General features: G+C 41.4%; 1 protein-coding gene across 3 annotated transcripts in view; it reads right to left on the bottom strand.

The window, feature by feature from the left end:
- The window catches only part of Ryr3 (ryanodine receptor 3), a 553,860-nt gene that overhangs the window by 344,522 nt on the left and 181,424 nt on the right, over positions 1-27,914 (bottom strand). For all 3 annotated transcript variants that reach the window (XR_015684544.1, XR_015684543.1, XM_087655160.1), the window contains exon 3: positions 13,749-13,856. Coding sequence is in view for 1 of the 3 variants with exons in the window: in XM_087655160.1 (XP_087511286.1) it covers positions 13,749-13,856 (108 nt within the window). In the remaining 2 variants the exon portion in view is untranslated. The remainder of the gene's footprint in view (positions 1-13,748; positions 13,857-27,914) is intronic.

Here is a 27,914-nt window from a genome sequence, read left to right on the forward strand (position 1 = left end):
CTCAGGGATTGACAAATTTAAAAACGGGAGTAAATTTTTATAACAAAGCACTTACTACTTGCACTCAATGAGTCCTACTGTGTGCAAGAACCTCTCTACCCATATGCACATAAAGCACCTCAAACTAGCTATCATTTGCTGTCTGACCCTTTCTTTTCTAAAGTTCTTACAGATATTGTTTACCTTTTCTTTTCTAAGCATCCTATACCAACAACTATTCTATATTTCCCATCCTTCTGTCTATGCTGTACTCGCCCCACTCTGATCTTGCTGCATAAAGATAAATTCATGCTGTTTTCTCTACATTGATGCAATACACCAGGACCCAACTTCATATTCCTGAACAAAACAGCTTGAGTTCTCCTAAGGGTACAGCAAGTGACATTGGGTGAAGAAACTTATTCTCTGAGCTCTGTGTACGTGGATCCTACAGATGAAAGATGTTTCTGAACCCCTCGTGGGTTCATTATAGAGAAGGAGTCCTGGATCCCTGCTGTAGGCCAAAGTCCCAAGAGAACTTTGCACAAAAACAAAACAAGCGAAGTAACCCACAACACAAAAAGTAAACCACTTTCCTAAGATTTTGACCTCATGGATCTGTAATAGGCCTGTCTCTCATTGTGATTCTTATTCTGGGATGATGGTGGGAGAGATATGTGTATACTAAAGCTTAACTATAGATCCTCATGCATGGCAGGTAAATGCTCCACTATTAAGTTGCATTCCTAGAGTGATTCTCAGGTTCTCACAGCCATGCTCAAGATCCACACTTCGAAGACCTTTCGAAGCCATTCTGAACCCTTCGTCCATATAATTAGCATGACACTTGGCAATTAGTAAGTACTCTACTCTCAGAAGATTCTTGTTAGATCCATGATGGATTTCTCCAGAGCTCTATGGATGTAATAAAGTAATACTATTGCTTCCCACTGGCTTTGACAATTTTAGAACTGGTAATTACATCCTCCCTGCCACTGTCTCACCTTTGTTGCCACACGTGTGACACAAGAAAATGCACACAGCTCTACTATAAAGTCTATATGTTGGGAGGGCTCAAGACTGCTCTGTCTTGAAAGAGGAAGAGTTCCAGCCCTCCCTTAGCCTTGGTCCACACAGCCTCACCGCATTAGCAGTCATCTGGACCCTTGTCTATCTGCCTCTGGTGCAATCTGAGCCTTGCTCCTCACCCCTGTACTCCTCAGAACCAAGAGAGAGGTGGAGAAGGAGTTGGGAGAACAGAGTGGATTAGGAGACAAGAATTGGCATCGACACATGCCGCTCCCAATTCTGGAGTCAGTTGCCTCTGATCTACTGCTGTCACTCTGGCTTCTGTGTCTTGCACGGTCACAGACCTTCAAGATACGCCTTCCTCAGAATTCTGCACCCTCATCTACTCTCCTCCACTTCTGTCTGTGTCTGCTGAGTTGGTACCTCTCTGGGTCGTAAATGATTTAATACTTAGGCAGTCCTTTCACTGGCTTTTCTCAAGAGCCCTCTTCGAGAGACCTTGTTTAGAATCAAGTGTTCCTTTCACCACCTAGATCTTCTGGCAGAGGGGAAAAAAATCCCACTTCATTTTAAAAACAATTTTTCTCTACGTCTGAGTGGAATCTGGGAATAGAATAGAGCACACACCATCGGATCTATTTTCTCCCCATTGTGTAAAAGGGGAATTTGTCAAACTGACACGGGGAGGGTAGCATACTGGCCTGATAACAAATCCCGACTTCCCCAAACCATGGGCCCTCAGGGCTTTGTTGCAAGAGAAGAAGGCATTTTAAGTGGCATTCCACAAAGCTCCCAGGGAGTGGGAGACCTCCTTACAGATACCATTGCTCATAATTTTGGGGAATTTAAAAAATTTCTATAAGTTTAAGGAAACTAAAAATCAGTTGCATTCATTTGCCTTTCAGTTTTTTTGTTTTTGTTTTTGTTTTTGTTTCTTCATTTTCCCTTTTCACTGGAGGGGGGGAAAGTAAGTCAGTTCTTTCTAAATAAGCTTTGTGGTTCCTAATAATGCAGTGTGATAACTTGATTCTGAAAAGAGCATTGTGGCAGTCACTTCTTACTGATTGGGGTCTCCAGAAACTCAAAGAATAATCAGATGTAGGCTGAAAACAGTAGTAGATAGTTATCCCTCAGGGAGAAGCAAATCTGGAGATGGACAGACTGGAATGAGGTAGTCTACTCCTTTATCTGGCCATCATTCCACTGCCCTGTTATTGATATATACCAATAGTTGTGCATATAGCTTGAAGAGTCAAGAAAGGATGTCAGCCTTGCAGTTCCACCCTAGACGACCATGTCAGGAGACCAGAAGATGGAGAGGACCACAGAAATGCTTTTTATTAAATGAATGGAGGACTACAACATAGTGTGCCATGGCTATGGACCACAAGATATCTGCCATCTCAAAGAGAATACACTGTCTTATTAGGTTTTCATATCTAAACAAGGTGTGGGGAAAACAAAGGCTAGAGAAATATTTTATTTGTCACTGTGAATGACACATCCCATGTTCTTTACACAAAGTCCTATGCTACCATTAAGGAGATTTAGGTAGCCTTTCCTCTGATTAGAGCAAATTTCCTCCAATCTCACACTAACTGGGTTTGGCTTAAGACTGCTAATAACACAGGCATAAATAGTGCCAGAATTTAGCCCTAAAATTAATCTCGGTGAAACAAACTCTGAGACATTAAAGAGTGTCTCAATTTCTTTCTTGTAAAAGTTGTCATCCTTCACTATGACAACTTTTATCTGGCATCGATGGGAGGGAAGGCCCTCAGTCCTGTGGAGGCTCGATGCCCCAGTGTAGGGGAATGCTAGGGTGGTGAGGCGTGAGTAGATGGGTGAGTGGGGGAGCTCCCTCATAGAAGCAGGGGGAGAAGGATGGATGGGATAGGGGGTTTGTGGAGGGGAAACTGGGAAGGAGGATAATATTAGAAATGTAAATAAATAAAATAACCAATAAAAAAAGAAAGAAAAAGAAAGTTGTCATCCTAAAAACACACACTTGCTTAGATCAAGCACAGAGGAACTGGGATTGTAAAATAAAATGGTGTCTGTATTTTGGAATATATATTAAGATATAGAAGAAAGAAAGATGATACTGATTGTCCAGAGGATGGCATATGTGAAAAAATGGTCATGGTGGTGAACATTTGAGTTTCCAAGTGAAATCCTGTAGCAGTGTCCTTCAAACCCTGCTAATCCCACATTGATGTTATTTTCACATGACTAGATTACAAAATAAAGATACCAATTAGAAAGGCTATTTGGGATGTGAAAGAATTCTGGGGAGTGCGCTTTAGTCTTGACACTACGTTTGTTAACATGGTGACCTGGCTTGCCTCTCCTGGGTGGTTTTTGTTTCTGTAAAGCCAGTCTGGAATACAGCAGGTGCTCCCGCTGACACAGAGGGCTGTGCAAGGTCTCATGGGCTACAAACGAAATGGTGCGATGCCAGCTGGACCCTGCTTCAGGAGATACAGGACACTAGGGATGTCACATAATCTGACTCAGCGACTTCCTGCTTAGCAGCCCCTGGGGTGTGTAAGAAAAATAAAATTCTGGATTTAGCCTGAAGTCCCTCTTCCAAGATCAAGTTTCTGCCTATAAAGCAGATCTCACAGATATTTACTCTTTGTGCTTTGGAGAGATGAATATCTGTATGCGTGTGAAAAACGTGGCCATCTTCAGTGCATGTACCTCTGTGCTGAGGTAAAAGGATGTGCAGAAAAATTGAAGTAGCCGTTACTGAACAGAGCATGGGAGATAGGAAACGTGAAAATATCTTTTTGGCGCATGTCTTAACATACAGCAATGAAAACATCACCCTTTAGAAGGATGGACTTCAGGAACTAATTTTTAAAGTAAACAGATTAGGAAAAGTAGAGATAATGTAGGTTGTTTTTCTTCTGTTAGAATTGCATTTTAATAACAGAGTCCAATAAATGAAACAGAGGGATAGATACAGACACATTTCCTCTGTGCAGGTGGATAAGTTCAGAAATGCCATCTTTCTAAATGTCGAGAGATATTATTATGCACTGGAAAAAACTGTTTACATTTGGAAAAAACATTAAAGTTGAGCCAATATATTTAGGCAAGACTACATAATTATGGACTGACCGACAAAAAGGGAGTTGCAGGATAATACAGCATTTGAGATTCCTGCAAGTAAAACTCTGATGGTTCAAAAAGCCCGCTAGAGTTGGGCCTGAGAGAATCAGGGATTTAGCACTATGAATTGGCTATTTTCCAGTGCACTGGGAGCGGTAGAATCTAATAAAAATTACAGATAAATCGATACAGTTAGAGGTGAAGTCGGCATAGTCTAAGTGGCTCCGCACGAGGAGAGAGACAAGCATGTGGAAAGGATTTGCATTATTGGAAAAGATTAGGGTTATGAGAAAGGGTGGGAGGTCCATTCAGTAGGTTCATCTGATCGTGTTTTCTGGAACAAGCCTGGGAATATCACAGAGCCACTGTTTCTCCCACTGATATTGGCTGAAAATCGCAGCAAATCACTTATTGAACCTTGGTTTTCACACCTATGAAACTCATCCAAACGGATGCTCACAGGAGCAATGGATTGGGAAACAGCAGTTCATTCACTTGGCAAGCTGGGTCCTGGTAACTACACTTCTCCCAGGCTTTCAGAATCATCCCTGGGCTATGGCTATCATAACAGAGAGGCTGGATATAAATGTGGGGACAAGCCTAGCCACAAAATTGATAACAACAGACCAAAAGGTTTTGATATGCCATAAGGCTGAATATCCTCCCTCTATCCCCCAGTGTTAGGAAGCGGCCCATTTCTAGACTGAAAGAATATATACACATTTGAGCCACTGGATCATTAATTCTGAAATCCAGGTAAATTCTAAACTTGGATCAGCGTTTGGAGATAGTCTCTACTAAGCTGGCATGGAAAAAGCCCATGGGGAAGATAAAATGTAAAATTGTCAGGGTAGCAAAGAATGGAGACACAGTTGTTCAGGCTGCTGGGACGAAATGTCTTCCTATCCTCTGCGGCTGTGCTCTGAACTGCAGAGCAGAGCAAAACCTTTCATTTCAGAAAATCAACACCACAGCCTTCTCTGCATGGCTGACTCAGTAATCACAGTTGAGTTATCTGTACCTATAAAAAAAATGAAATCTGGAAATTTCTGTACTTAAGAAATAACCGAACGTTTCTAAAAACAAGCCATAATTTTGGAAAACTATAGAGATAAATACACAGAAAAGCAGTATGTTCTGCTCGACGTCCTCATAGCAAAGTTATGGAAACAGCAATATTTAGGGGCAGTCCCACCACGGATCTACCTCTCCTGCACCTTCCACACCCAGAGAGCAGGACTCAGGCAAGCGAGCAAGGAAAGGATCTTCTAAAGCAAACTCCTTACGACCCAGGCTTAATTTTCTCCTTTGGAACAAAGCTTTATTTTGTCCTGACACCTTCTGCTCCCCCTTGCATCCTCAGCCTAGGCTGAAAAGGAAGAACAGTTAAAAAAACACCTTTTGCCTCTGCAAACAGCCAGGCTCACCTCTGCAGACCAGGGCTCAGTGTACACCCGGGGTCCTCTAGGCCTTCTGGGATTTATTTCTGCTGCCTTCCCACTGTCATTCACCATGTCAGATGCTTGCACGTTCTCCAGATAGACAGTGAGGACTAGGGGATGAGACACTTGCCACAGGTGACCAGTGACGATTACACTGCCCCACTGGGATCAGGGACTCTCTGGCATATTAAGCTAATTTTTGTTTACTCAAATATCCAAATTGGTGTTTTAACTAATCTTTTGCGAATCAGAAATAAGCTATTTTTCTCTAGTTCAGTCAAATTCTCTGCAAATATATAATTTAAACTCTGGTAGCTATTAAAAATGAATGACACGATGAAAGAAACTGTCTAATAAATAAGTGGAAGGGCTTCTATTTTCTTAGGGTTTCTTGAATTCCAAATGCACTTTACTGGTAAAAGGTAAGCAAGTATCATACTTAGATTGTCTTTAAATCTGCATATCTAATAAATTACAGTCATGATTTCTCCCGATGAGTAATCCAGTCTCTGCAACCCATCTTAGTACCGGCCATCATATATCCCACCACACCAGTTACTTATCTTTAATTCTACATAATCTCTAATGAAAACATATTGAGGTTCTGGAAAACAAGTTCAGATACCCACATTCTTATTTGTCCTCTATGAAAGTTTAAGAGATATATTTAAATATTTTTGCCATGAAAATATTTTTACAAGCAAAAGAAAAACACCCATGTTAATCAGAAAGCCACCCTGAGATAGTGATTTGAGGAAGATATACCACCAGCATTTCAGTACCACAGCAAGAATGGCAAGAGCCCCAGGGTTTTTGTAACAACTAGCAAAGCTAAATGTTATCATGGTTACACGACACCATCAGGACCACATAAGCATACTGGGCTTATGTGCGGTGTTAACGTCAGCAGAGGATGGTATCATCACAGAACAGGCAATTACACTAACACTGCAGCAAGAATTACAAAGTGGAAGATCTCAGAAGATCTGGAGCTTTAAAAATTGTGTGCCTTCTTTTTTTCACTTGAAAATGTTTCTATGAGGAGATGAAGAAATGTAAAAAGCTAGTTAACCTTAATGGCTCTTCTTAATTGCGGACATTAACATTTAATTGTTCTGTTTGGGTCACTTTGGGAGATAGCACACAAAAAACAAAAGAATACCAAACTAGCTTTTTTCATTTTTATTATGAATTCCAGCCTCATGGGTGAGCAGAGCTGGAGTTGCATAATAGTACCAGGAGTCAGAAGCATCCAGAAGCTTGAATGAAAGCAAGGCTGCACACTTCTGTCACCTCACCAAGCTGAAAACCAAGGACACAAACTCTCTAGACCATATCAAGAAGAAAAAAAAAAAGGAAGAAACTTTAAAAGCAACATTCGATATCTGGAAAGGGAAAAATATGACAAAAAATAAAACCAAACCATGAGTCCACAGACAAGCTGTTCTCCCAGTTCCACAGCAGTGGTAGAATAAGGTGCCTGGCTGGGATTTCTAAGTGTGCAGCCACCTCTCAGCTCTACAAGACTGGAATGTGTGGTGCAGTTGTGTTTTATTTTTAAAACAGCAGAAGCACAGAGAATGGAAATGCCCGGAACATTTAACAAGTAGAAGGCCCAGGTCAGTACAAATACAGCTGGAGTCAGTTGTCCATGCAAAGTACATGTATATTAAGGAGGTAAAAACATACCCATTCCGAGAGGTCACTGAGCTAGCAAGGTAAGAAACAAAACAGTGAATGGATATCTTAGTGAGCACAGGGTTTGATGAAAGCTTTCAAATCATCTGAGGAATCGACTGAGGCTTATTATAGAAACCAGAAACAGACCACGGTGAGAAGGAAGTGGGCCGAAACATCTAAGCTGGAGACTATATCATCCCAGCTAGAATAAGAAGCAGCATTACACGTGAACGTATGCTGTTACTCTTTCTTTGTCTAGTCTTGTTGTCACTAAGAAACAGTAAACACACAAAGTGTTTATAGCCTAATTCTGACTTTCCCATGATGCTATTCACATTAGAAAAATCTACCCAAGGCAATTTGGAAATTCTTTATCTTAGAACTAGAACAAAGTATTAATCAACCTTTAAAAATTAATTTTAAGGGGTTGGGGATTTAGCTCAGTGGTAGAGCAATTGCCTAGGAAGCGCAAGGCCCTGGGTTTGGTCCCCAGCTCCGAAAAATAGAACCAAAAAAAATTAATTTTAAAAGGTAATTTGGTTTTTTATTTTTACCATGAAGTCATGTTTTCAAGACAGAACATTCTAAGTAAATACCATGCTATCAAAAAATTAGTCTAAAAATGAAATATGTTAACAATTCATTTCTTCATAAATATCACCTTACCAAGGAAACATTCAAATCCATCCATCAAACAAAGTCCCTGAATCAGATCACAACTTGTGGAAGAACAGTGAGAAAGTACAGGGAAAGGAGAAAAAGAAATAAATACATTTTGACAATTTGGCGTATATATAAAAAAATCACATAAACCTTTAGTTTGTAGTCCTCTCACTTACAACAATATTTAATTTCTCAAAAATAATGGCTGGCTACTTGAAGAAACAAATCTTGTGGAAGTGATGGAATAACTTTCCTTCTGTACAGGATTTTCCAGAAGAACTATGTTTCCAAAAGGTCAACGTATATAATCAACACTTTCCCTCTCAGAGGTGCTGTCCTACGTAGATTTTGGAAGGTTATCTTTGCCCACACCAAAAGCAGGAAAAGAATAAACACATTTATTCATTCTGTCTAAATATAGAAGTCAAAGCATTGAGCACAGTGGCTGATGAACAGGTCAGCGTTTCCACAGGGACTCCATGATGGGCTCTAGCTAAGCAGATACTCCAGAGGAACTGAGGTATGGACAACTTCCCATTTTAACCTGGTATATCACAACCATCAGGGACTGAACACCGACACAAAGTCCTCTTTCAGAGGTGTTGCAATTCAAGTCCCCGATCTATAAGAGATTTGCCTGGAATTAAATTTCTAAGGGGTTTCAATGTTGGACCAAACCTAACACCCTCCCACCTCCAACCCCCACCCCTGATCTCTCTGCTTTGCTGCTGTAACAATCACAAGTGAATTTGCAAGGGGAATTCCAATGCAAGGCAGATTTAAAAAGTAGGTTTTGACAAGCATTTGCAGGTGAGAGCAATTTGCCAAGAGATTTCTTATTTTGTGAGCGCAAAAATATTATTGGTTTCATAATAGGAGTTGATAACCTGCTCTAGATTAAAAAATGAATGGGGGCATGTTTCAGAGTCCTTGTAACTGGGTTTCTCCCTTCTAAATAATAATATGGCAAGTCAAACTAATTAAGAATTTATGGAATGAGACATACTACCATTGCACCATGACGCCTTCGGTTAAAAATGGACTGGTGTGATGTCCTGGTCTTAACAAAGTAAGGGATACAGGGGGCTGTCCTCAGGCTAATACTCTGAAAGGCAAGGAGAATACCTGAAAAAGTCACAAGGCAAGTTTTGCAACAGCTTGAGGCCATGCCTCTTTACTGACGAGTATTAAGTAACTTCATACTTTTGTACCTACTGTGGCTATTCTGGTGTAGCCTGACTATCCTGCTTTAGGGCTTTGGTGTAGGCAAGCTAGGATTATATCACCATATGAACGCAGGTCACAACGTATTTTTAGGTAAAGAAAACCTTATAAAGTATTCCGAGGGTGTAATGAATTACCTGTTGTTGGAGGTGAACCATTATTTGATTTAGTTCTCTTTTTTAAAGGAGTAATATTTTTAACATTGTAATTGGGTATCAAGCTGGTTCACAATTAATGCTCCCATTTCCGCCACAGGTCTTGTTCTCTTCCTAATCACATAATTCTCAATCCGAAGTTTTCCTCTGACAATTAGAAGGGGGACATAAAGACCTCAAAATCAGAGGCCAAAACTATATGACTAGTTGGAGTGGCTTCTCTTCTGTAGAAAACAGGAAAGCAGCTCACTTTATGCTCCTCACATGAATAGCATGATTAAGTTACGCTTCATTGCCTGTTTACAAGGTCACATGATCCTTGGTGACAACCCCTGGCTTCTCAGCAGGCATAGACATGCCATCTTCAAGAAGAGTCAATGCATTATGAACATGTCATGTCACATATGAGAATTTCTCTAGCAGACATTCTCTATACGATATTCCACACTCTAAGGACAAAGACAAATGAAACTGAAGCTCATATTAGAGTCGATGGCTATTGAGTAGATAACACAGGGAAATAGAGACGAACCCCTCTGAGGGTTGAAGGTTCTTGCAGAGATAATATTCTTCCAGGTCACATTTCCGATCAATGTTAGAAGGTTGAATGTATTACCATATAAGATGCTCAAGTTTATAAAGTCAAACATAATTTTATGCTTTTTTTTTTTTTTTGGTTCTTTTTTTCGGAGCTGGGGACCGAACCCAGGGCCTTGCGCTTCCTAGGTAAGCGCTCTACCACTGAGCTAAATCCCCAGCCCAATTTTATGCTTCTTGGTTATGGATAAAAGTAGCATTTGCATTGCAACCATAGCCTTCATTGTATTTAAGTATGTGTGTGCATGCATATGTATGCACACATAAATTTAACCTCTCCTCTTAGTTGTACAGCCTGACATCGATAAAGTCAGAGCCCTCTAGGAGAAGTGCGGTTAATACATGTGTTATGCAAGGGCTTTAATTTCTAGAGGCATCAGAACATTTAATGTTAGCCCTATTTGGAGTTGGACAGTGCTAGATTTGATGTGCATCTGGTCATTTCATGAGGAGCTCCTTCCTTCGATGCAGGTTGAATTTTCCTGAAAAACCTTGGCTAGGCAGAGATGAAGAAAGGCATTGTGCTGCTGTCCACTCTGACAAGCAGTTGTGAGCACTGATCTCATTTGATGATCACTCTGTGTGGAAGGGTACACGTTGAGAAGGTGGCAATTCAGGCAAAGAAACAGAGAAATAATTCATTCTAGAAATCACCTGGTTAGAATAGACAAGACTGAAGATATATCTGTGTGATTCTTAGGTGTGCTGCTGAACTAGAAATGAGTTAGTTTTGGAGGGTGAAGGGGTTAGGACTTGGAGGGAAATGGACATTGTTTTTGGCTTCACACCAGACTAAATCCTCATGAACATTCCATAAACCAGAGGTCAACAGAGGAAATGTGAAAATACTTTAACATTTGCTTGTAAGCAGCTTAGTTCAAACACCTGTCATAGAGTCGGCCTGTGTCAAATGTCTATTGTTTAGTAATTTCTCCAGAACAAAATTAGATAAGAGTAGATCAGGAGAAGAGTGATCCAAAGGTGAGATTAGCTTGGGCACGCTCTGAAAGGTGCTGGACCTCGCTGCCTAGAGGCCCTCATAATTAATTCTCCCTTTCAACGTACAGCTGACTCTCACCTGCCACTCGCTGCAGCTAAGGACATTTCAATAATAATTCTCCACTGTTAAACTTGGCTTGGTACCTTTGTTTTCTTTGTTTGCATGAGAAATTACTGCAGGGGTGGTAAATCCTTGCAAAAGGGCTTCAGTACACTCATCGCGTGAAAGAGCAAACGGCCAAAATCATTTTTAAAAATGCCCAGTTTGCTGCACAGCAGTGAACAGGTGCAGCACACAAGGACCAATTTTTGACTAGAAGGGAAAAAAAATTACACTCTTCAAGGCCTTCTGTTTGGTGGCAGTCGTGATCATTACTGAAAGTAATACTTATTTAAAAGTAGTGAATGGCCATTTCCAAACAGAATGGCATGGCATCAAAAGGAGGCAGCATCCTGCTCACACATCCCGGGGCTCCCCTGAGTCTCATTATGCTCTGTCGTTGTTAGCTCACTTCCCTCTTTATTCTTTCCTCTTTATTTCTCAAACTTCTTTTCTTCTCTGCCGAGTATTATCTTCGAAAATCAAATTAGCAGCTAATAGTAAATGTGCACAGTCACTTTAGGAAAGCAAAACACACAGACTCAAGAGATCACATAAAAATAGCATTTCTCACGCTAAAGACAGAGTCCAGATGCAAGTGTGAGGGGATTGCAGGTGGGTTCAGGGCCTGAAGCTCTTATCCAGGTAACGGGTTTATAGAGTCACCAGTGGATACTAAAACTATAAAAAATTCTTCTTCTATCTCTAAGATTTCCAGTCAAGAATAGCAATGATAATAACAATAATAAGAATGGAAATAGCTATTGAACCTTGTTTATATTTATTATAATGCCCCACAAATGACAAGAGGATACATTTTGGACACTGAACCAAAATGTTGTGGTAAGTATTGTGACTATTATCTAATAAATAATTAATAACATAAGGGCAGATCAGCATACTTCACCCCCCCACCTCCAGTCCTCCAGCCTGCCTGTCTCCCAGGAGATCTGGCCTAACCAGGAACACAGGAGGACTGCTCTAACCAGGGACACAGGAGGCCTACTGTGACCAGAGACAGCACTGCCTGCCTTGCAGGAGGCTTTCTCTAACCCAGGTCACACAGTTTTGCCTGCCTCCAAGGAGGCCTGTTTCCATCTGAGGCACCCAGCTTCCATTTCTTTAAGTGGAAGGAGGAGGGAGTGGAGCCAAAGGAGGTACAAAAATGATGTTACCCAGGCCAAGGCTCTAAGGAACAGAGAAGAGTTATCATCGTGTTGTTGAATAAGCCAGATTAATCTAATCAGAAGAGTGAAGAACCACAAACCTTTGACATTTATGATCCTGGAGATATAGACACTCTTATTACATAGGTAAGAGCATCCTGTCTCTAAGCCTTTAGAAGTCTTATCTAAGATCACATTAAGGGCTGGAAAATAACCAAGATGTAAACATCAATTCAATCACATCTACAGTCCCTGTTTCTTCAGCCACAAATATATTGTGTATGACTTTATTAATGTCAAATTGTGTATGACTTTATCAGGATAAACTATGCTTCTTAGTAACTGCAAACCAACTGTCCCCAGAAGCAGTATGTTTTCTGGGACAGGAGAAAGAAACTAAAACTTGTATTGTGAGTGCAGAGTGTAGAGAAAAACCATAGGAAAGCTTAGGGTCGTCTGTGCAATACACTTGCAGGTGAATGGAGGTGTCTGGGATGATCTACTATCTACTGGTTCCCTGAGGGATGAGGAGGGATTACACAGGGAAGACAGAGGAGGAGAAAAGCTGTGCCACACTGAGGAAACAGCAGATAAGTAAGGTCAGGAGTGAAAAGGGCCGGAAGGTTGGGGGTAGCACTAGGGATTTTAGTGTGTCTGGGACACTGAGTGCTGGGTAGGTTGGAGTGACAGATGAGGCAGAGAGCTGAATAGGGTTCAGCTGTAGGGTTTTCAGCTGTGTTGGGGTATTTAGGATTCATCCCAAGCTGCTGGGGAAATGAAGGAATTTAAAACAAGGGAATACAATCAATTGGGCATGCATTTTAGAAAGAACTTCACGGTGACTTAGGGGGAAGATGGGGAAGAGGCAGTTAGTACAAAAGGAATGAAAACAGGCTGTCTGAGTATTACAAAAGACAGAGTGCCATCAGATGGAGGGTGGGGCATGGAAATGGGGCAGAAGTGCTGAGTTTGAATAACCATCCACTACAATTATCCTAATTGATGATAAAGAGACACAAAGGAGCAGGTCAATAGGAAGTAGGAAAATAAAAAAAAATTATGAAATCCAATCCTCTGACTGGAGAACCTTTCTGGAAGGTAACTGAGCATCGTTCTCAGATTAACAGTTGTGACAACAGAACCTTAAGGGAGTCCTGTATTTGCTCATCATTGATGAGATCAGCCTGAATTCTTCAGGAGACTGTTGTAGAAGACTGCTATGGACTCCCAACTCTGTTCAACCAGAGTCATAACATCTGTGAGATCCTCCATTGAAAAGCACGTGCTGCCCAGGCGTTTTTAGTCTCAAGGTGCTCTTGGACTCTCTCCATGTTCCCTGCTAGACTCTGAGGTAAGAGATGGGAGAAAGGAGCCTAGCCAGCATTAGTGGTGTGCTCATCTATTTTCTGAGGGAGGCTGGTCATTTCAAAGGAGAAAGGACTAGAGTTGCTGAGTAAGTGATATCTAAACTTGGAGGAAAAGTTTCCTATCGCTACATGGAGGTTTTCCAGTTCTGAATTGGAGGGGTGAAATGTCAAATATGCTTTTGGGGTATGGGGTGATCGATCTCAACCCAGGGCACGATTTAGGTACTCACCCCTTCTCCACCATTTTCAACGGTGTTGGCAAGCATTTCTTGCAGTGCTCTGACAGATAAGGACTGTTCCAGCACGAAATTGCAGACACAGAGATCTGGAGGAATGTACTGTGGAAATAAAACCAGAGTGAGGATACTGGCTCATACCAGTCAGGGATCAGATACACAGTGGCATCACAAAAACAGTGGCACCTACAAACTAGATTATGACAGCTGAATGGAGGAATAGAAATGGGACAAGGTAGTGTTCCTGGATTCAAGTTAGATGGGGTTTCATTTGGACTTTAAAGGATGAGAAGAAGCAAAGTGTCAAAGGAACAGTAGCTAAAATGTCAGGATCAGCTTGAGTGAAGCCTGGTACTACCTAAATGAAGAACACACACACACACACACACACACACACACACACACACACACACACCTGCTGAAGAAGGGGCAGAAGGAAAGGAAAGGCTCATCTATACTCAAGGCTAAGTGAGGTCAAAGGAAGAAATCCACTGATAACCATAAGAATTCACAGGAGAGAAGCAGAGAGTGTGGCTTCAGACTACAATGACTATGTAGGAAATCTGTTTATTTGTAAAGAAAACCTGGATTTTGTCATAAACAAAGCGGCGGCAGCTAGGGGATTAAAAGCTACGTGGCCATAGCTCCGAACAAGGAAAAGTCTACACAAGAACTTGTGACCCCTATTGTAATCATTCTAATATGTGAGAGTCACTCAACAGTGATCAGCTAACATCATAGCATTAGCATTTGTTCTGGTATATTTCTCACCAAATGGCTGAGACACCTGCCCTGAACACTGCTGGTAATAGCTAACACTTATCAAATGAGCATCTTCTCCATGTCAGGCACTCTTCTAAATGTTCTGCATACATTAATTAGCACACCTAGCCCGGACCAGCACCCAGTAAGACAGGCACTCCTGAGGCACTGGTCATTCAGGCCATCTGTGTACGTTTTGGATTTGGCTGAGTCTGATTCACTCAGAGGCAGACTGTGTCTAGAGTTTATGCATTTAACCATATATTTCCCCCATAATAATGAAGATAGTAATGATTTCCTACAATTAGAACATTTTAGATGAGCAAATATTTATGTCTTGCATTTCTGCAAATACAGTGTTTAATGTTAAGAAAGATGAAGCAAACAAACAAAACAAAGCCGCTGTCCTCAGGACCTTATTACAGTCCAGTTTCAAAGTCCACTCTCTTCCTTGGATATACAACTTGTGACTTTCTTGAGTGCCATTTTTCCTCTGCCAATACATCGGCACCATGAAAATAGTAGCAATGAGAAACATGGGACTGCAAGGTAGAAAGAAGGTGGGCGTGAGTGGTAGTTTGGGCAGAAGGGAGTCTCAGGGACAGTCTATGTCTTAGTTTCTTGTTGAGCTAGTCTATTGTGTTCAGCCTTCAACATGAAATCTGTTTAAAGAAGAATATAAAGATAACAGAATGTCTTAACTGACAGAGAGTAATAAACCTCCATCACACAATCGAGCAGTCTCAAAGAGGAATTAGCTATGAAACAATCAAGAGAACCACAGCTGTATCCAGGTCTCTGTGCCTGACAGTCAGAATATCCTTTGTGGGTACATGTCTTCAAAGTTGACATCAGGTGGTTCGCGCCTGAGCATTTCCCTACGTGTGTACTAATGATGAGTTACATATCCTCAAATAACCTTGGCTTTTGTGCTTCTGATGGAACACTCCCCCCACCTTTGTGAACTTTTCTAGAGAAATAGAGAGAAAAGATTACCTAAAAAGGAGATCTGATTTACCATGGTTTGGGAGGGAAAAGGGGTCACCTTATCCTAAGCACGCCCTGCCTACCTCATAAATATTCATAAAACCTTTAAAACAGTACACGGTATGGAATTGCTGGACTGTTATTCCTGCTTTGGGACAGCTCACTCCAATTTCTTTCTGGAGTGCTTTCTTTGCTAAGTAAACCACTTAAACCTTGTCTCTCAACCTCATCTCTCCTTTGAGAAGAAGAGAAAAGCAGCTCCTCCACCCCCCACCGGCTGTTCTTCAGAATAGGAAACAGCCACTGACAGCTCTTCCTAATGCCTCGAAACAGGCGAAGCTGTTTCCATGGAGTCTGATTTAAAGGTAAAGGTAGCCTTTAACTAAGAGTCAGATAACTTCCCAGACTTGTGTTCTCTATTTAAATAAAGATAATGGAATTGACTGTTCTGAGTTACTTTAATTTTCATGTGTTTGTGCATTTCTCATCTTTCTCCGACCTCAATGTCCTGAAAAATAAGAACTCACTTTCCTGAATATAAGACAGTGTCCTGTAGGTTGAATTCTCTGGGAATGTTTTCAATAGAGCTTTAAGATCCTATTTTAAAAGTATTAATCTGGGAATGGACCATCCTATCCCAATGGCTACTACATATGGTGACTTCCATTTTAAAGTACTTTTCTACTAAGGATTTGAAGGAATACCTTTGTTTGTTTCTTTTTATTAAATTATTTTATTTACATTCCAAATGTTGCCTCCCTTCCTGGTCCCCCTTCCCCTTTACTTCTGAGAGGGTGCTCCCCACTCACCCACTCATCCCCACCTCACCCCTGCCATTCCCCCTCTCGGGGGCTTCAAGTTTCTACAGGAGTAAGCACATCCTTTCTCACTGAGGCCAGACAAGGCAGCCTTGGCTACATATGTGCCAGGGGTCACAGACCAGCACCAGCTTTTCGGTTGGTGTCCTAGTCACTGAGAACTCTGAGAGGACGGGGTTAGTTGACACTGCTGGACTTCCTATGGGGTTGCAATCCCCTTTAGTTCCTTCAGCCCTTCCTATAACCCTTCCACAGGGGTCCCCACACCCAATCGAATGGTTGGCTGTAAGTATCTGCACTTGTCTCAGTCAGTTGCTGATGGAACCTCTCAGAGGACAGTCATGCTAGGCTCCTCCTGTCTGCAAGCACAACATGGTACCAGCAATAGTGTCAAGGTTTTATGCGTGTGCATGGAATAGAGCACATGTTGGGTTGGTCACTGGATGACCTTTCCTTCAGTCTCTGCTCCATTTTTGCCCCTGCATTTCCTTTAGACAGGAACAATTCTGGAATCAAGATTCTTGAAGATAGGGGGGGTGGTCCCATGGACTAGAGATGGTTTCTTCAGGTTCTGTCTCCCCACTGTTGGATATTTCAGCTAACGTCATCTCCATTGGGTCCTGGGAGCCTCTCACATCCCGGGTCTTTGGGACTTCCTGGTTCCCCCACACTTCACCCCCAAATGCTGCACATTTCCACTCATCATCCTGGCCCTCTGGGCTTCTCTCCTGTCCTCTTTCCCTCCCTCACCCCTCTCTCGCTCAGGTCCCTCCTCCCTCTGCTGCGCAGGATAATTTTGTTTCCCCTTCTAAGTGGGTTTGAAGTATCCACGCCTGGGCCCTCCTTCTTGTTAGGTTCATACAGTCTGTGAGTTGTATCATGGGTTTTCTGAACTTTTGGGCTGATAGAAAGAATACTGTTCTATTTAAGTTCTTTCTCCAGAAGATCTGCCTAGTCAGGAAATCTAAAAGCCTAGTTGTTCTGGAATTCTAGTAGAACAGGAATTTCCCTGACTCTCATCATGTTTGTTTATCCAAGGAGAAAGGATATTGCCTACAAAGAGCATCACACTTTACTTTTTCTTTTTTATTCTTTCTATTTTTCTTTGTTTTCAAAGGACATTCCCACAGCAGGTGATTAACTCATTTTCATGGGACTGAAGACAGTCAGCAGCTGGGACTCACATCTAGCAGGGTGCAAAGTAGCACAATGATAAGTAGTGCACAATTAGATGATCAACTACTTCCCTGCAGACTTTATGCTGCAAGCATATACTACCCAACACAGTATCTCAAAATATGCCATTTAAAGAGATTTTATAGAAGTGAATCTACATGGGTTCCATGTCACCAGATTATAAAATGGAAACACAATCTTTCTTTCTCCTTGGCTTCCTTAGACCATATAATTTGGAGATTTTTCCATCCAGAAATGTCTGCAGCTAAAGTTTATATTTGAAAAGGGGCTTTTGGATGAGTCAATTAAAGAGCCTCATTATGCATGTCTTTAATAACTAATCTATTTAATCAATTTCTTTCATAGCACCAAGTATTTGAAATCCTTCCTTGCATGAGATTCCCCGACCTGTCAACCTTTTTTCGCCGTATGATTTGCTTAGAGAGGAGATAGGAACTCTCGTCTCTGCCATCATTCATTAAGATGGAGGGCTGGCGATAACATGGACAATTGTATCTGTCCTTTCCCTCTGGGTATTAAATTATCAAGGAAACTTACTTTCATTAATGGTATGAATAGGTACACTTAAACAGGGGATAGTTTGCATTAGGAGGATATATATCAAAGGAGACAATCTTAAAGATCCTGATGGTTTTGTTTTTTGTATCTCTAGCATTTGGCCCCTGTCTGCAACTCTTTATATTTGGAAAAGTAATCATTTATTATTCTAATAGCACCCAGAATAATGAACGTGTGGGCAATGTCAATGGAGAGAACAGAGTAACAGAACTATCTGGAGGAAAAACAAGATGCAACCTGTGACATGAATGAGCGCAGAGTCATGTGAACCTCTATGCCAGCTGCCACCCTTAATTAAACTTCAAAATGGACTGAGTTCCCCCCTCTACACCCCTGAAAAATGAGCAAAGGCTGCTTGCTCTTCATAGCTCATCTGTCTGCAGCCAGGAGAGTCTCTTGAGTGGTCAGCTCATTGTCTCAGTGCTCGGGAGCCTGTGCCTCAGTCACTCTGTCTGCCAGACATAAGCACATATTTGATGATTCTCGGCACGGAGTAAAAGGCTCTGTTGATATCTGTTCGGAAATAGTTCCTCATCACTCTCTCAGCCTTGTCCTTAGCCTACACGAGCATTTGATTTCAGTGTCCTACAGGAAACCTTGAGGTGTCAGAGCCATAGTAAGCCAGGAACAAGTGTTCATTTGGCCCCACTCTGTGTAAAATTTCAGGGAGGTCCATCTAGCTATCTTCTATGCCCTATAAAGTTACAAAACGGCATAGATTTTCTGAGACTTGCTGCAAACCAGCTGGTGGGTGCTGGTGCCCACATCAGCAGAGCCTTCACACTTCTTTAGTATCCCACAAGAGCCACTCCACACTGTATTAGCAAGACTAGTAAAGCCTTCAAAGAAAAAGAGTAAGGAGTCAAGGACAAGGAAGAGAATCACTACCTCTCCCTCGCAAAGTAAACCATGGTCTGTTTTAACCTGTTATGGTTTTGATGTGCTGAAGTCAATCTATTCAATAGGAGTGGCTCTTTGAAAAATTGGTCTGATTCCACTTCAGTACCCTAGTAGGTAAAAGAGCACATGCTTGATTCTCTGTAATCCTCTAATACCATCCGGATATGTATTGCTCAAAGTAACTGCAGCTGAGCACAAATTGCATTGAGCCTCCCCAGCTGAGCCATTTCTCCAGCTCTCCTGCTCAGGGTTTAACATATTTTCTTCTCTCACTGTTATGACCTTTTTGACTTCTGTTAATTCACCCATTTCACATAGTGCCACATCTCAGTGATGTTCCTTTTACGTGACTCGGTGGCCCACGAAGCAAGTTAGAATACTCTGTGCAGAGTGACAGTACTGTAGGGTGACTCAAGTTCAAATCTCTGTTCCACAGTTATTAACTTAATGACGGTAGGCAGGAGATTTAGTTTTTCTGCTCCTTAGCTGCCTTCTCTTTAAAATAGCATCTCCTCAGATAAACTTCTTAGGTTTGAAGAGTTTGAAAAAACGGATTCAGGTAATGGGCATGAGTAATGAAAGAGGACACAAAGATACTTGTCCTTGTAGTTCTAACCCTGTCATAGACTTTCATTTTTTTTTTTTTGGTGGTGGAGGAGTGCATAAAATTACATTTGATGGTGAAAGCGAAAACACCAGTAAAACGCTCCACAACTCCAGCGTGGCCATCCACATAGGAGTGCTCTGAGATGTCCAGTCTTTGGGTCCAGTCAATTTCACTGTATGAAGATATTTCATCTGCAAGTTCTTTATAATAAGCCTTTGAAATTTTCTAAAAGTTTAAAATTGGGGCTAGCATTTAGGAAATACTTAATACTAGATGATGTTCAACAAAAAATAATGAGTTGAAGTATCAACGGCTTATTTAAATATTCATTTGTTTGTACCTTTTGTTTTTAAATCACTATTTTGTATGGAAAGTAGGCAAAATTTCTGACCTTTGAGATTGCATTGTCTCGTGGAATGGATAATTTTCAGACTGTGAGGCAGTCACAGTAAGGAAATCTATGAGAAGAACCATGATGAAGGGGGTAGAGGCGAGTGAAGGTGGGGGGTGATGGTGAAGCAGCGGGTGAGTGAACAGTTGGTTATGGATAAGAAAGTGTTTTTGTCAGGGTAGAATTACAAAGATAAAGAATTGAGACATGAGGTAAAAGAAGAAATAGGTGATGGTTTGAGAAGTAACTTGCATTTTTTTTAAACTTATCTTTACAGTAGTGAGATAGCACTAAAGAAAATTATATAGGAAATAATATAATCCATTTTAAACCTTTGAAAAACCAGGCTTGAATTAAAGATGTGGCAGTGGAGGAGACACTGGATGTGTTTAGAAAATCTAAAGAAAGTTAGGAGAGATGGAGCACGGTGACTAACTGGATATGGGGGATAACGCAGGAGAGAGGCTGACCAGGTTCCCATTGGTGGGATAGGGAACAAAGAGCAACCAGGAAGGCCAAGCCATGGTGAGACTACACTTCTTTTCTTTATAAAGTCTCAGCCTTTTACATATTTTGCTACCACAGCAGAAAACCAAAGAATGCATCCTCTTTATACTCCATCATCCTACTTGAGGTTGTCCAGTCAAGGGTCCAATAGAGCTGGAGTTGGTTGTCCTCTACTTTTCATTGTTCAGACAAAGGACGTCTCTTTCACAATGGGCACCATGCCTTCTGGTGCAGTGCTGGTCTCAGCCCCTAGTAACTTATCTTCCAGGGCCACTGTACGTACCCCATCTTACTACTCTGTCTCAAACAGGACAGAGAACCATGTTCTCAAGACGGCTCCATGTAGCTCTACTCAAAGACATGACTAAGACTATTTCAGAAGCTTTCTGGTATAAGAAATCATTCTTGTGTTTCCGAAAACACGCCAAGTCAATTAGACCTCAATGAGTCTGGAGAGAATTTGGATAAAATCGGTATCTTGTGGCACAACATTGGGACATACGGAGATGGATGTATAGTTTGTATTCAGGAGCATTGGATGAGACATGAGCTCATCCACCTACAGGAGACATGAGCTCATTATGAACTTCTGGTCAATTATTGATGGTACATAATTATCTGTACTGTGTTTGCAATTCAAAAGCAGAACAAAACATCTACATTCTACACCAAACAGATTTCACTTAAATATTTATACAGTTAAGTGCTTTGAAATCTGTTACCTCTAGAAGTTGTTGATAGTTCCTAAAGAAAAGTATATGGCAAATTAAGCTTTTTCTCAGCCTCTGAATTTCTAAAAAATACAAAACAAACCAACAATTATTTTATAACCACATTAGAAGTAGGTCAGTTGAGATATAGAGGAATTTGACAACAAGTAAGCAAAGAAATAAGTATGTCAATCCAGTCTCTATGTAACATCTGTCTGGCTATACATATATCAACCGACAAACCTGTCATCATCTGTCCATTCGACATGTATCAAGGTACCTATCTACATAGTTTGTGCCAGAGATTGAACTGCCCTTTAAGTATAATTTCATTTCCTTCTTATCTCAAAGCCCTTTTGGGGATGAGATTGTAGCATTTTATTTATGAGGAAAATGAAACGCAGAAGGAACACCCATTTAGAGCCTGCCCCGCATGTGGCCCATACATATACAGCCATCCAATGAGACAAGATGGATGAAGCAAAGAAGTGCAGACCGACAGGAGCTGGATGTAGATCGTTCCTGAGAGACACAGCCAGAATACAGCAAATACAGAGGCGAATGCCAGCAGCAGACCACTGAACTGAGAACGGGACCCCCATTGAAGGAATCAGAGAAAGAACTGGAAGAGCTTGAAGGGGCTCGAGACCCCATATGTACAACAATGCCAAGCAACCAGAGTTTCCAGGGACTAAGCCACTACCTAAAGACTATACATGGACTGACCCTGGACTCTGACCTCATAGGTAGCAATGAATATCCTAGTAAGAGCACCAGTGGAAGGGAAAGCCCTGGGTCCTGCCAAGACTGAACCCCAGTGAATGTGACTGTTGGCGGGAGGGTGGTAATGGGGGGAGGGTGGGGAGGGGAACACCCAGATAGAAGGGGAGGGGGAGGGGCTGGGGGATGTTGGCCCAGAAACCGGGAAAGGGAATAACACTCGAAATGTAAATAAGAAATACTCAAGTTAATAAAGAAAAAAATTAAAAAATTCCTTTATTAAAAAAAAAGAAATTCAGAAAGGTTGAAAGGCTTCCTCTCAGCTACATTGCTACTATAAGTATATAAACTTGTGTGGTGCTATATAATAATTATAATTTGTTCTCTCTCTCTCTCTCTCTCTCTCTCTCTCTCTCTCTCTCTGTGTGTGTCTGTCAATGCCTCTGTGTCTCTCTCTGTCTGTCTCTCGTTCTCTCTTCTCTGTGTATGTGCATGTGTGCATGTGCATGTATACAATATGCAGTGATCAAATCAGAGTGTTAAAAAGTTTCATCTCCATAAACATTTGAAATTATTATTAGCATATAATAGTTGTGCTTATATAGGGTCATATTTAAACAAGTATACCATGTGCACTGATCTATTCAGGTAAAGTTAAGGTTTTTATTCCCTCATATTACTTTGTCTTGGAGACCCAGGAGTGCCTGTCTTCCAGTTATTCATAAAATTTTATTAATTTATTATGAACTATTTTCTTTCCAACATGATTTGGATTATTTATCTCTTAAATTTCAAACCCAAATTCCCAACTCACTCTGCATCCTAGAGAAGAAAATGAACTTTGCAGAATTCTAATCTCACTGGGACACCTGTCTCCCAAATCTCATGGTTTAAAATAAAAGTTGGAATTTCATACTGGTTATTATTATTATCATCATTATCATTACTATTATCTGAGAATATAAAAGTGCAGACTGAAAACCTCTGGCAGGTAATATTATATTTGTCTTTGTGGCGTTATAAAATTGAAGACCAGTTATCTAGGTGAGCTTTCTATTTATTCAAAGAGGCAATTAAACTCTGCCAATGATGGGCCAAGTTCTGAACACAGAACACTTGTAAATGCTAAGACTGTTACATCCTGATTTTAAAAATCTGAGAGAACAGAGTTTGCTTCTTTCTGTTAAGGGCTATAATCTTGAAATAAATTAAAATGTACAAAACTTAAGTTATTACATTTATTTTGTTACGGTAAAAGATAGTGTTTTTTAAATATGTATGCACACATACACGTACACACACACACATATATATATATATATATATATATATATATATATATATATATATATATATATATATATATATACATACATGTAGGTGTATATACTACTCAAAAAACTTGAACTCTAAGTTTTTACCTGGCCATTTCTGTCAAATCTAAAGGTACACACAATTTAAAATCGCAGCTTGAAGAATACTTTAGTAGAGATAATCAGGGAGAAATGAAAATGAGGTAAAGAAATCTTTCTGATGGTTGGGTAGCTTACCACTGAGAAGCAATGCTGTCAGTAAAAGCTTTAGGGTCTTAGTCCCTCTCCAGTGACTGAGCTGTCCTGAGACCCACAGCACCAAGTGAGCCTGGGAAGTCAAAGTGACCGCAGACAGAGTACAGCCTGCAGGTGTTGCCCTGGCTGGGTTCATGCTATCCCGAGAGAATATCCAGACCGAAAGGGCTGGAACATGCTAATCATGTGCAAAAGGAAAACAACACTATTAAACGCTGGGATGTGTTACTCATTAATAAGATAATATTAAAGATCTTGTGACAGCAAGCTTCAGTAAACATGTACTTTGAAAGGCCCCTTGCTGAAACATTTAAGAGAGATGCCACTGTCACTGGGAAGAAACCAAAAATTCAGGGAGAGTAAATCCCCACAAAAGTCTCACAGGGGAAAACCAACCTAACACGATAACAGAGGGAAAGCCACTCACGGCTGTGTCTCTCTCCCTATGCCCAGACACCTTGGCTGTGGACAGAGCCAGTGAAGTCCAGAGAGGATATTTCCAAACACAAGTGATGGTGATCTTTACGACACCAATTTCTCTTGGAAATGCCCAGGGATTTTTAAACAAAAGCCAATGTAAATATTAGTTTGCTCTGGAAATACTGCCGCAGAGACATGGTTGTTCAAGAATCTCCTGGGGAATCTCCTCACACTTCACACTTCTAGGACCTTTCTCCAGGAGACACTGGAGTGAGCCATGGGACTGTCAGGTTGGTCTCTGACTCATATTGAAGAGATTCTGCAGAACCACAGAACAAAGTAAGCAAAAGCAGTCCCGAGATGCTGACTCTTGATCTAGAGCCTTTTAAAAGTCACTTCACTCATCCACGCATAAAAGCTTATTTCAAATAACTAACCCTATAAAGAAGGATCCTCTCTGACAAGGTCACAGCTGGAAGGAACTCCGGGGTACCCTGGAAACCAGCATTCGGCCAAACATCTATTGTTTCTGGCAGTCAGGGACGGTGTTATCAAGAGCCTGTGGAAATCAATGCTGCAAATCTCATGCTCTTAAAAAATAAGAACGAGGGGAGAGAGAGCCAAGGAATGGGAGGAAAAACATGCTGGGCAGCTGGTTTATAAAACGTCTTCTGGGAAAAGCTTAAGTGACAGGTTGCATGGTTGATTTGGTTCTCTATTGAGCCAACTTTTTCCTCCTGCCTGGCAGTACATGGCTGGCATGTTAAACAACGAAGCTGCCAATAGATGGCAACTTGAAAACTTGAGGCATCGAGGAAGGCAAGCTTTAGTGATGAGCAGCGGCAATTCCCACAACTGATGTGAAGAGACCCCTGAAGCACTGACTTCTCCCACGGCTCCAACATGTATGAAAGTACATAAAACAAATATAGAATATGCAAAACTGAAACTCGTACCTGTGGATAATTCAGGTCCTACAACAGGTCCTGTAGGTGCCTAAAGGGTACCTGGCAACCCTGACGTTCTAGCTGTCACCTGGCGTTGTGATGAGATACTCTGAAGGTGGGTTTCTGAAGAGCATACACATCCAAAACATAGCAAAATTTAGAACGGAAGAAAGGCGGATTTTCCAATAAGAGACAGGTTTATGGATCAGTTAAAGGGTCCGAGCATCCATCAGAAGGAAGGTGGGGCAGTGGGTAGTAGGGTTGGTATAACAAAAGCTAGCAAACATGGGAATACTGATAGAGCGATGCTAAGTGAAAAGAGGAGAAACAAGGTCTAGTTTCAAGATAACGTTCATGTTTTAGTCTTCAACTTCCTTTAGTGTTAATAGGAGGCACATGGAGCACCATTCCCCTTCCCATATATTCACTTAACCTTGTGTCTTGGTTGATTGCTCTTGCTGTGGTGAAACACTATGACCAGAAGTAACTTGGGAAGGGATGGCTTACATTTCCCAAGTCACAGTCCACTGAAGGAAGCCAGGGCACACACTCAAATAGGGTAGAAACATGGAGCCAGGTCTTTCTGCACGAAAGTCACCGATGAATGGTGCTTACGGATTCTATCCATGGCTTGCTCAGCTTGCCTTGGATTGAGGATCACCAATCCAAGGATGGTACTGCCCACAGCGGGCTGGACCCTCCTTAACCTTATAGGCTTCTCTTTCTCTCAGAGGCGATCTCTCAATTGAGGTTCCCTCCCCTCGGGTGACTATAGCTTATGTCAAATTGATGTGACAACAGCCATCACAGCTCTCTTTCTTTTGGGTTGTTTCTACAGACTACAGAAACCACACTGAGGTTTTGTTCTCTACTGTCATTAAGTGGAACCCGGAAGCAGCAGGGTGGGAAAATGTATATTGCTTGGCCTTCTAGGTGCATAACAGAAAGAAACTAGAGAGTAACATGAGGTTCCCAGGAGAGCTGAGAAAGCGGCACACCAGAGCAGAAGGCTCGCAGAAGACAGGCACCGCCCTATGTTCATAGCTGCATGGCTCATCAGTACTATTTGCTGCTCTGGGAGCATCTCCATGCCTTGCCTGGCCTTGACTGCTATATTAGCTCCATGAGACTCACAGACACAGGACAGATGTGAAGATAAAGCTTGAGGTAACCACACTTGAGGTAAGTGCTAGAACGATACCTTGGCTTCTAAATATTTGGAGTCTCACCTCTACCCCATCCCTGATCCCTTCTTCCGACTCTAAAACTGAACCCAAATTCCAAGGTAGACATACTCCCCCCCACACACACAGTATTTTTGTTTTTAGGGAAATAAGCATATGACTACAAACTGAGTTCTGGCCTTTGAAAAGTTGGCAAGAAAAATGGGCAGATATTCAAAAAATTCACAGTGTTCTAAAGTCTTTGTAAAAATAAGTTTTGTAAATATTTTCTCCAAGATAGAACAAGTCCTGTTATCTCTCCACAGATGATTCAGTTTTATTCCCTTCAACTATCTACTAATATCTCAGAAAACCATCATTTTTACAGATTCACATTTACAAGGGGCATGCAACGTTCACCTCAGATATTTAAAATACAGCCACGGTGCACAGTTAGCACTACTAGACAGTGGCCCCAGGAAGTGAGGAGGGGGTGCTATGGAGGGAGAGAGATGGGTGGGAGAGGAACAACTAACACAAAGAAAGCTGAAAAAATAACTTAGAGGTCTACTTATTTATAAGTGCACTAAAATAGAATTAAAAATGAATGGACGTGTTGTACGTGGAGAAAGAATGCTCCTCCCAGAAGCCTCAGGTCACTATACAAAAACACCAGTGCTGGCTGGGAGATCCCTCCCACTGAGATGGTTGTTGGGGATTACCAGAGACTCACCAAATGATACAAGCTATTACATTTGACACTGGCTTTGTTCATTTAATAGAACTTAAGTTGTCAGTAGGGTTACCCAGTTGTGAGAGCTGCAAGTTACATGATCAGGTTGGCAAGATGTGCCCATTGGTCCAACATGAATATATCAGAGTAACCAATCACGTTTAAACTTAGGATTTAAGGCCTTCTCCACAGGAGAAAACTCCTGCCTGGTACTGTACACCTGGCTAGGAACCCATGGCTGAAAAGGTCCTAAGTTGAACAGGAAAGGTACCTCTACTTATTTGCTGATGGGCCAAGCATCACACTGATTTCTAAAGGTTGATGGCCTCATCAGACCAGCTTCACTTTGTGATGGGCATCAGTTGGACTTGTAAGTGATCCAAATGCAGAAAATCAGTGACTGTGGAGTCACGTAAATGATATCTATATTCCTTCACACCTCCCCTGGCAGGGCTCAGGGGGTGTCATGGAAAAGGTGGCAGAAAGTTGGTAAGAGCCAGGAATCCTGAGGATAGCTGTGAACACGTGTCTTCTGGTATTGGCAGGGCCATTGCAGTGGTGGTTACCTGCATAGACCTGTACATCAAGCCAGCCTCAGTTTTTGCATGGATTGGGGATGGAACATGAGGTACGGCCCATAGCTGGGGAACTACTGACAGAGGATGAATACTGGGTTGGGGGAGTAATTTTTCTTAAGGACTGTGGCTTCTTGTAAGTTGTTCAGACCTAGGGGATGGCATCACATCCATGTACAAACAGACAATACTAATTAGATTCAGTGGTTTTAAAAGAAATGATATGAAATTGGTAAAGGGATATGTTTGAGGGATCAGAGAGGACTTGGAACGTGATAGTGGGGGCTGGATCAGAATACACACACACACATAAATACTTCAAGAGTGTGTATATATAATATACATTTTCATAGATGAGTATATGCATACACACATATGTAAATCCTAAACGTGTAACACAAACACATACATACATTGAAGTATTCACTTAGTAATAAGTGCTACTTGAATCTAATGGTAATGCTGTAGAGACCCACGACCTCTTTGAACTATACTGTCTTCAGTTTTGTCACTCTTACCAGGAACATTCTAAGAATGGAGGATAGAGAAACCAGAAGTGCAAGTGAACTGTGAAGTTTGACTGGGTCTATTAAGGTG

This window comes from Rattus norvegicus, chromosome 3 (assembly GCF_021556685.1).
Source record: "Rattus norvegicus strain SHRSP/BbbUtx chromosome 3, alternate assembly SHRSP_T2T, whole genome shotgun sequence".
NCBI lineage: Eukaryota > Metazoa > Chordata > Mammalia > Rodentia > Muridae > Rattus > Rattus norvegicus.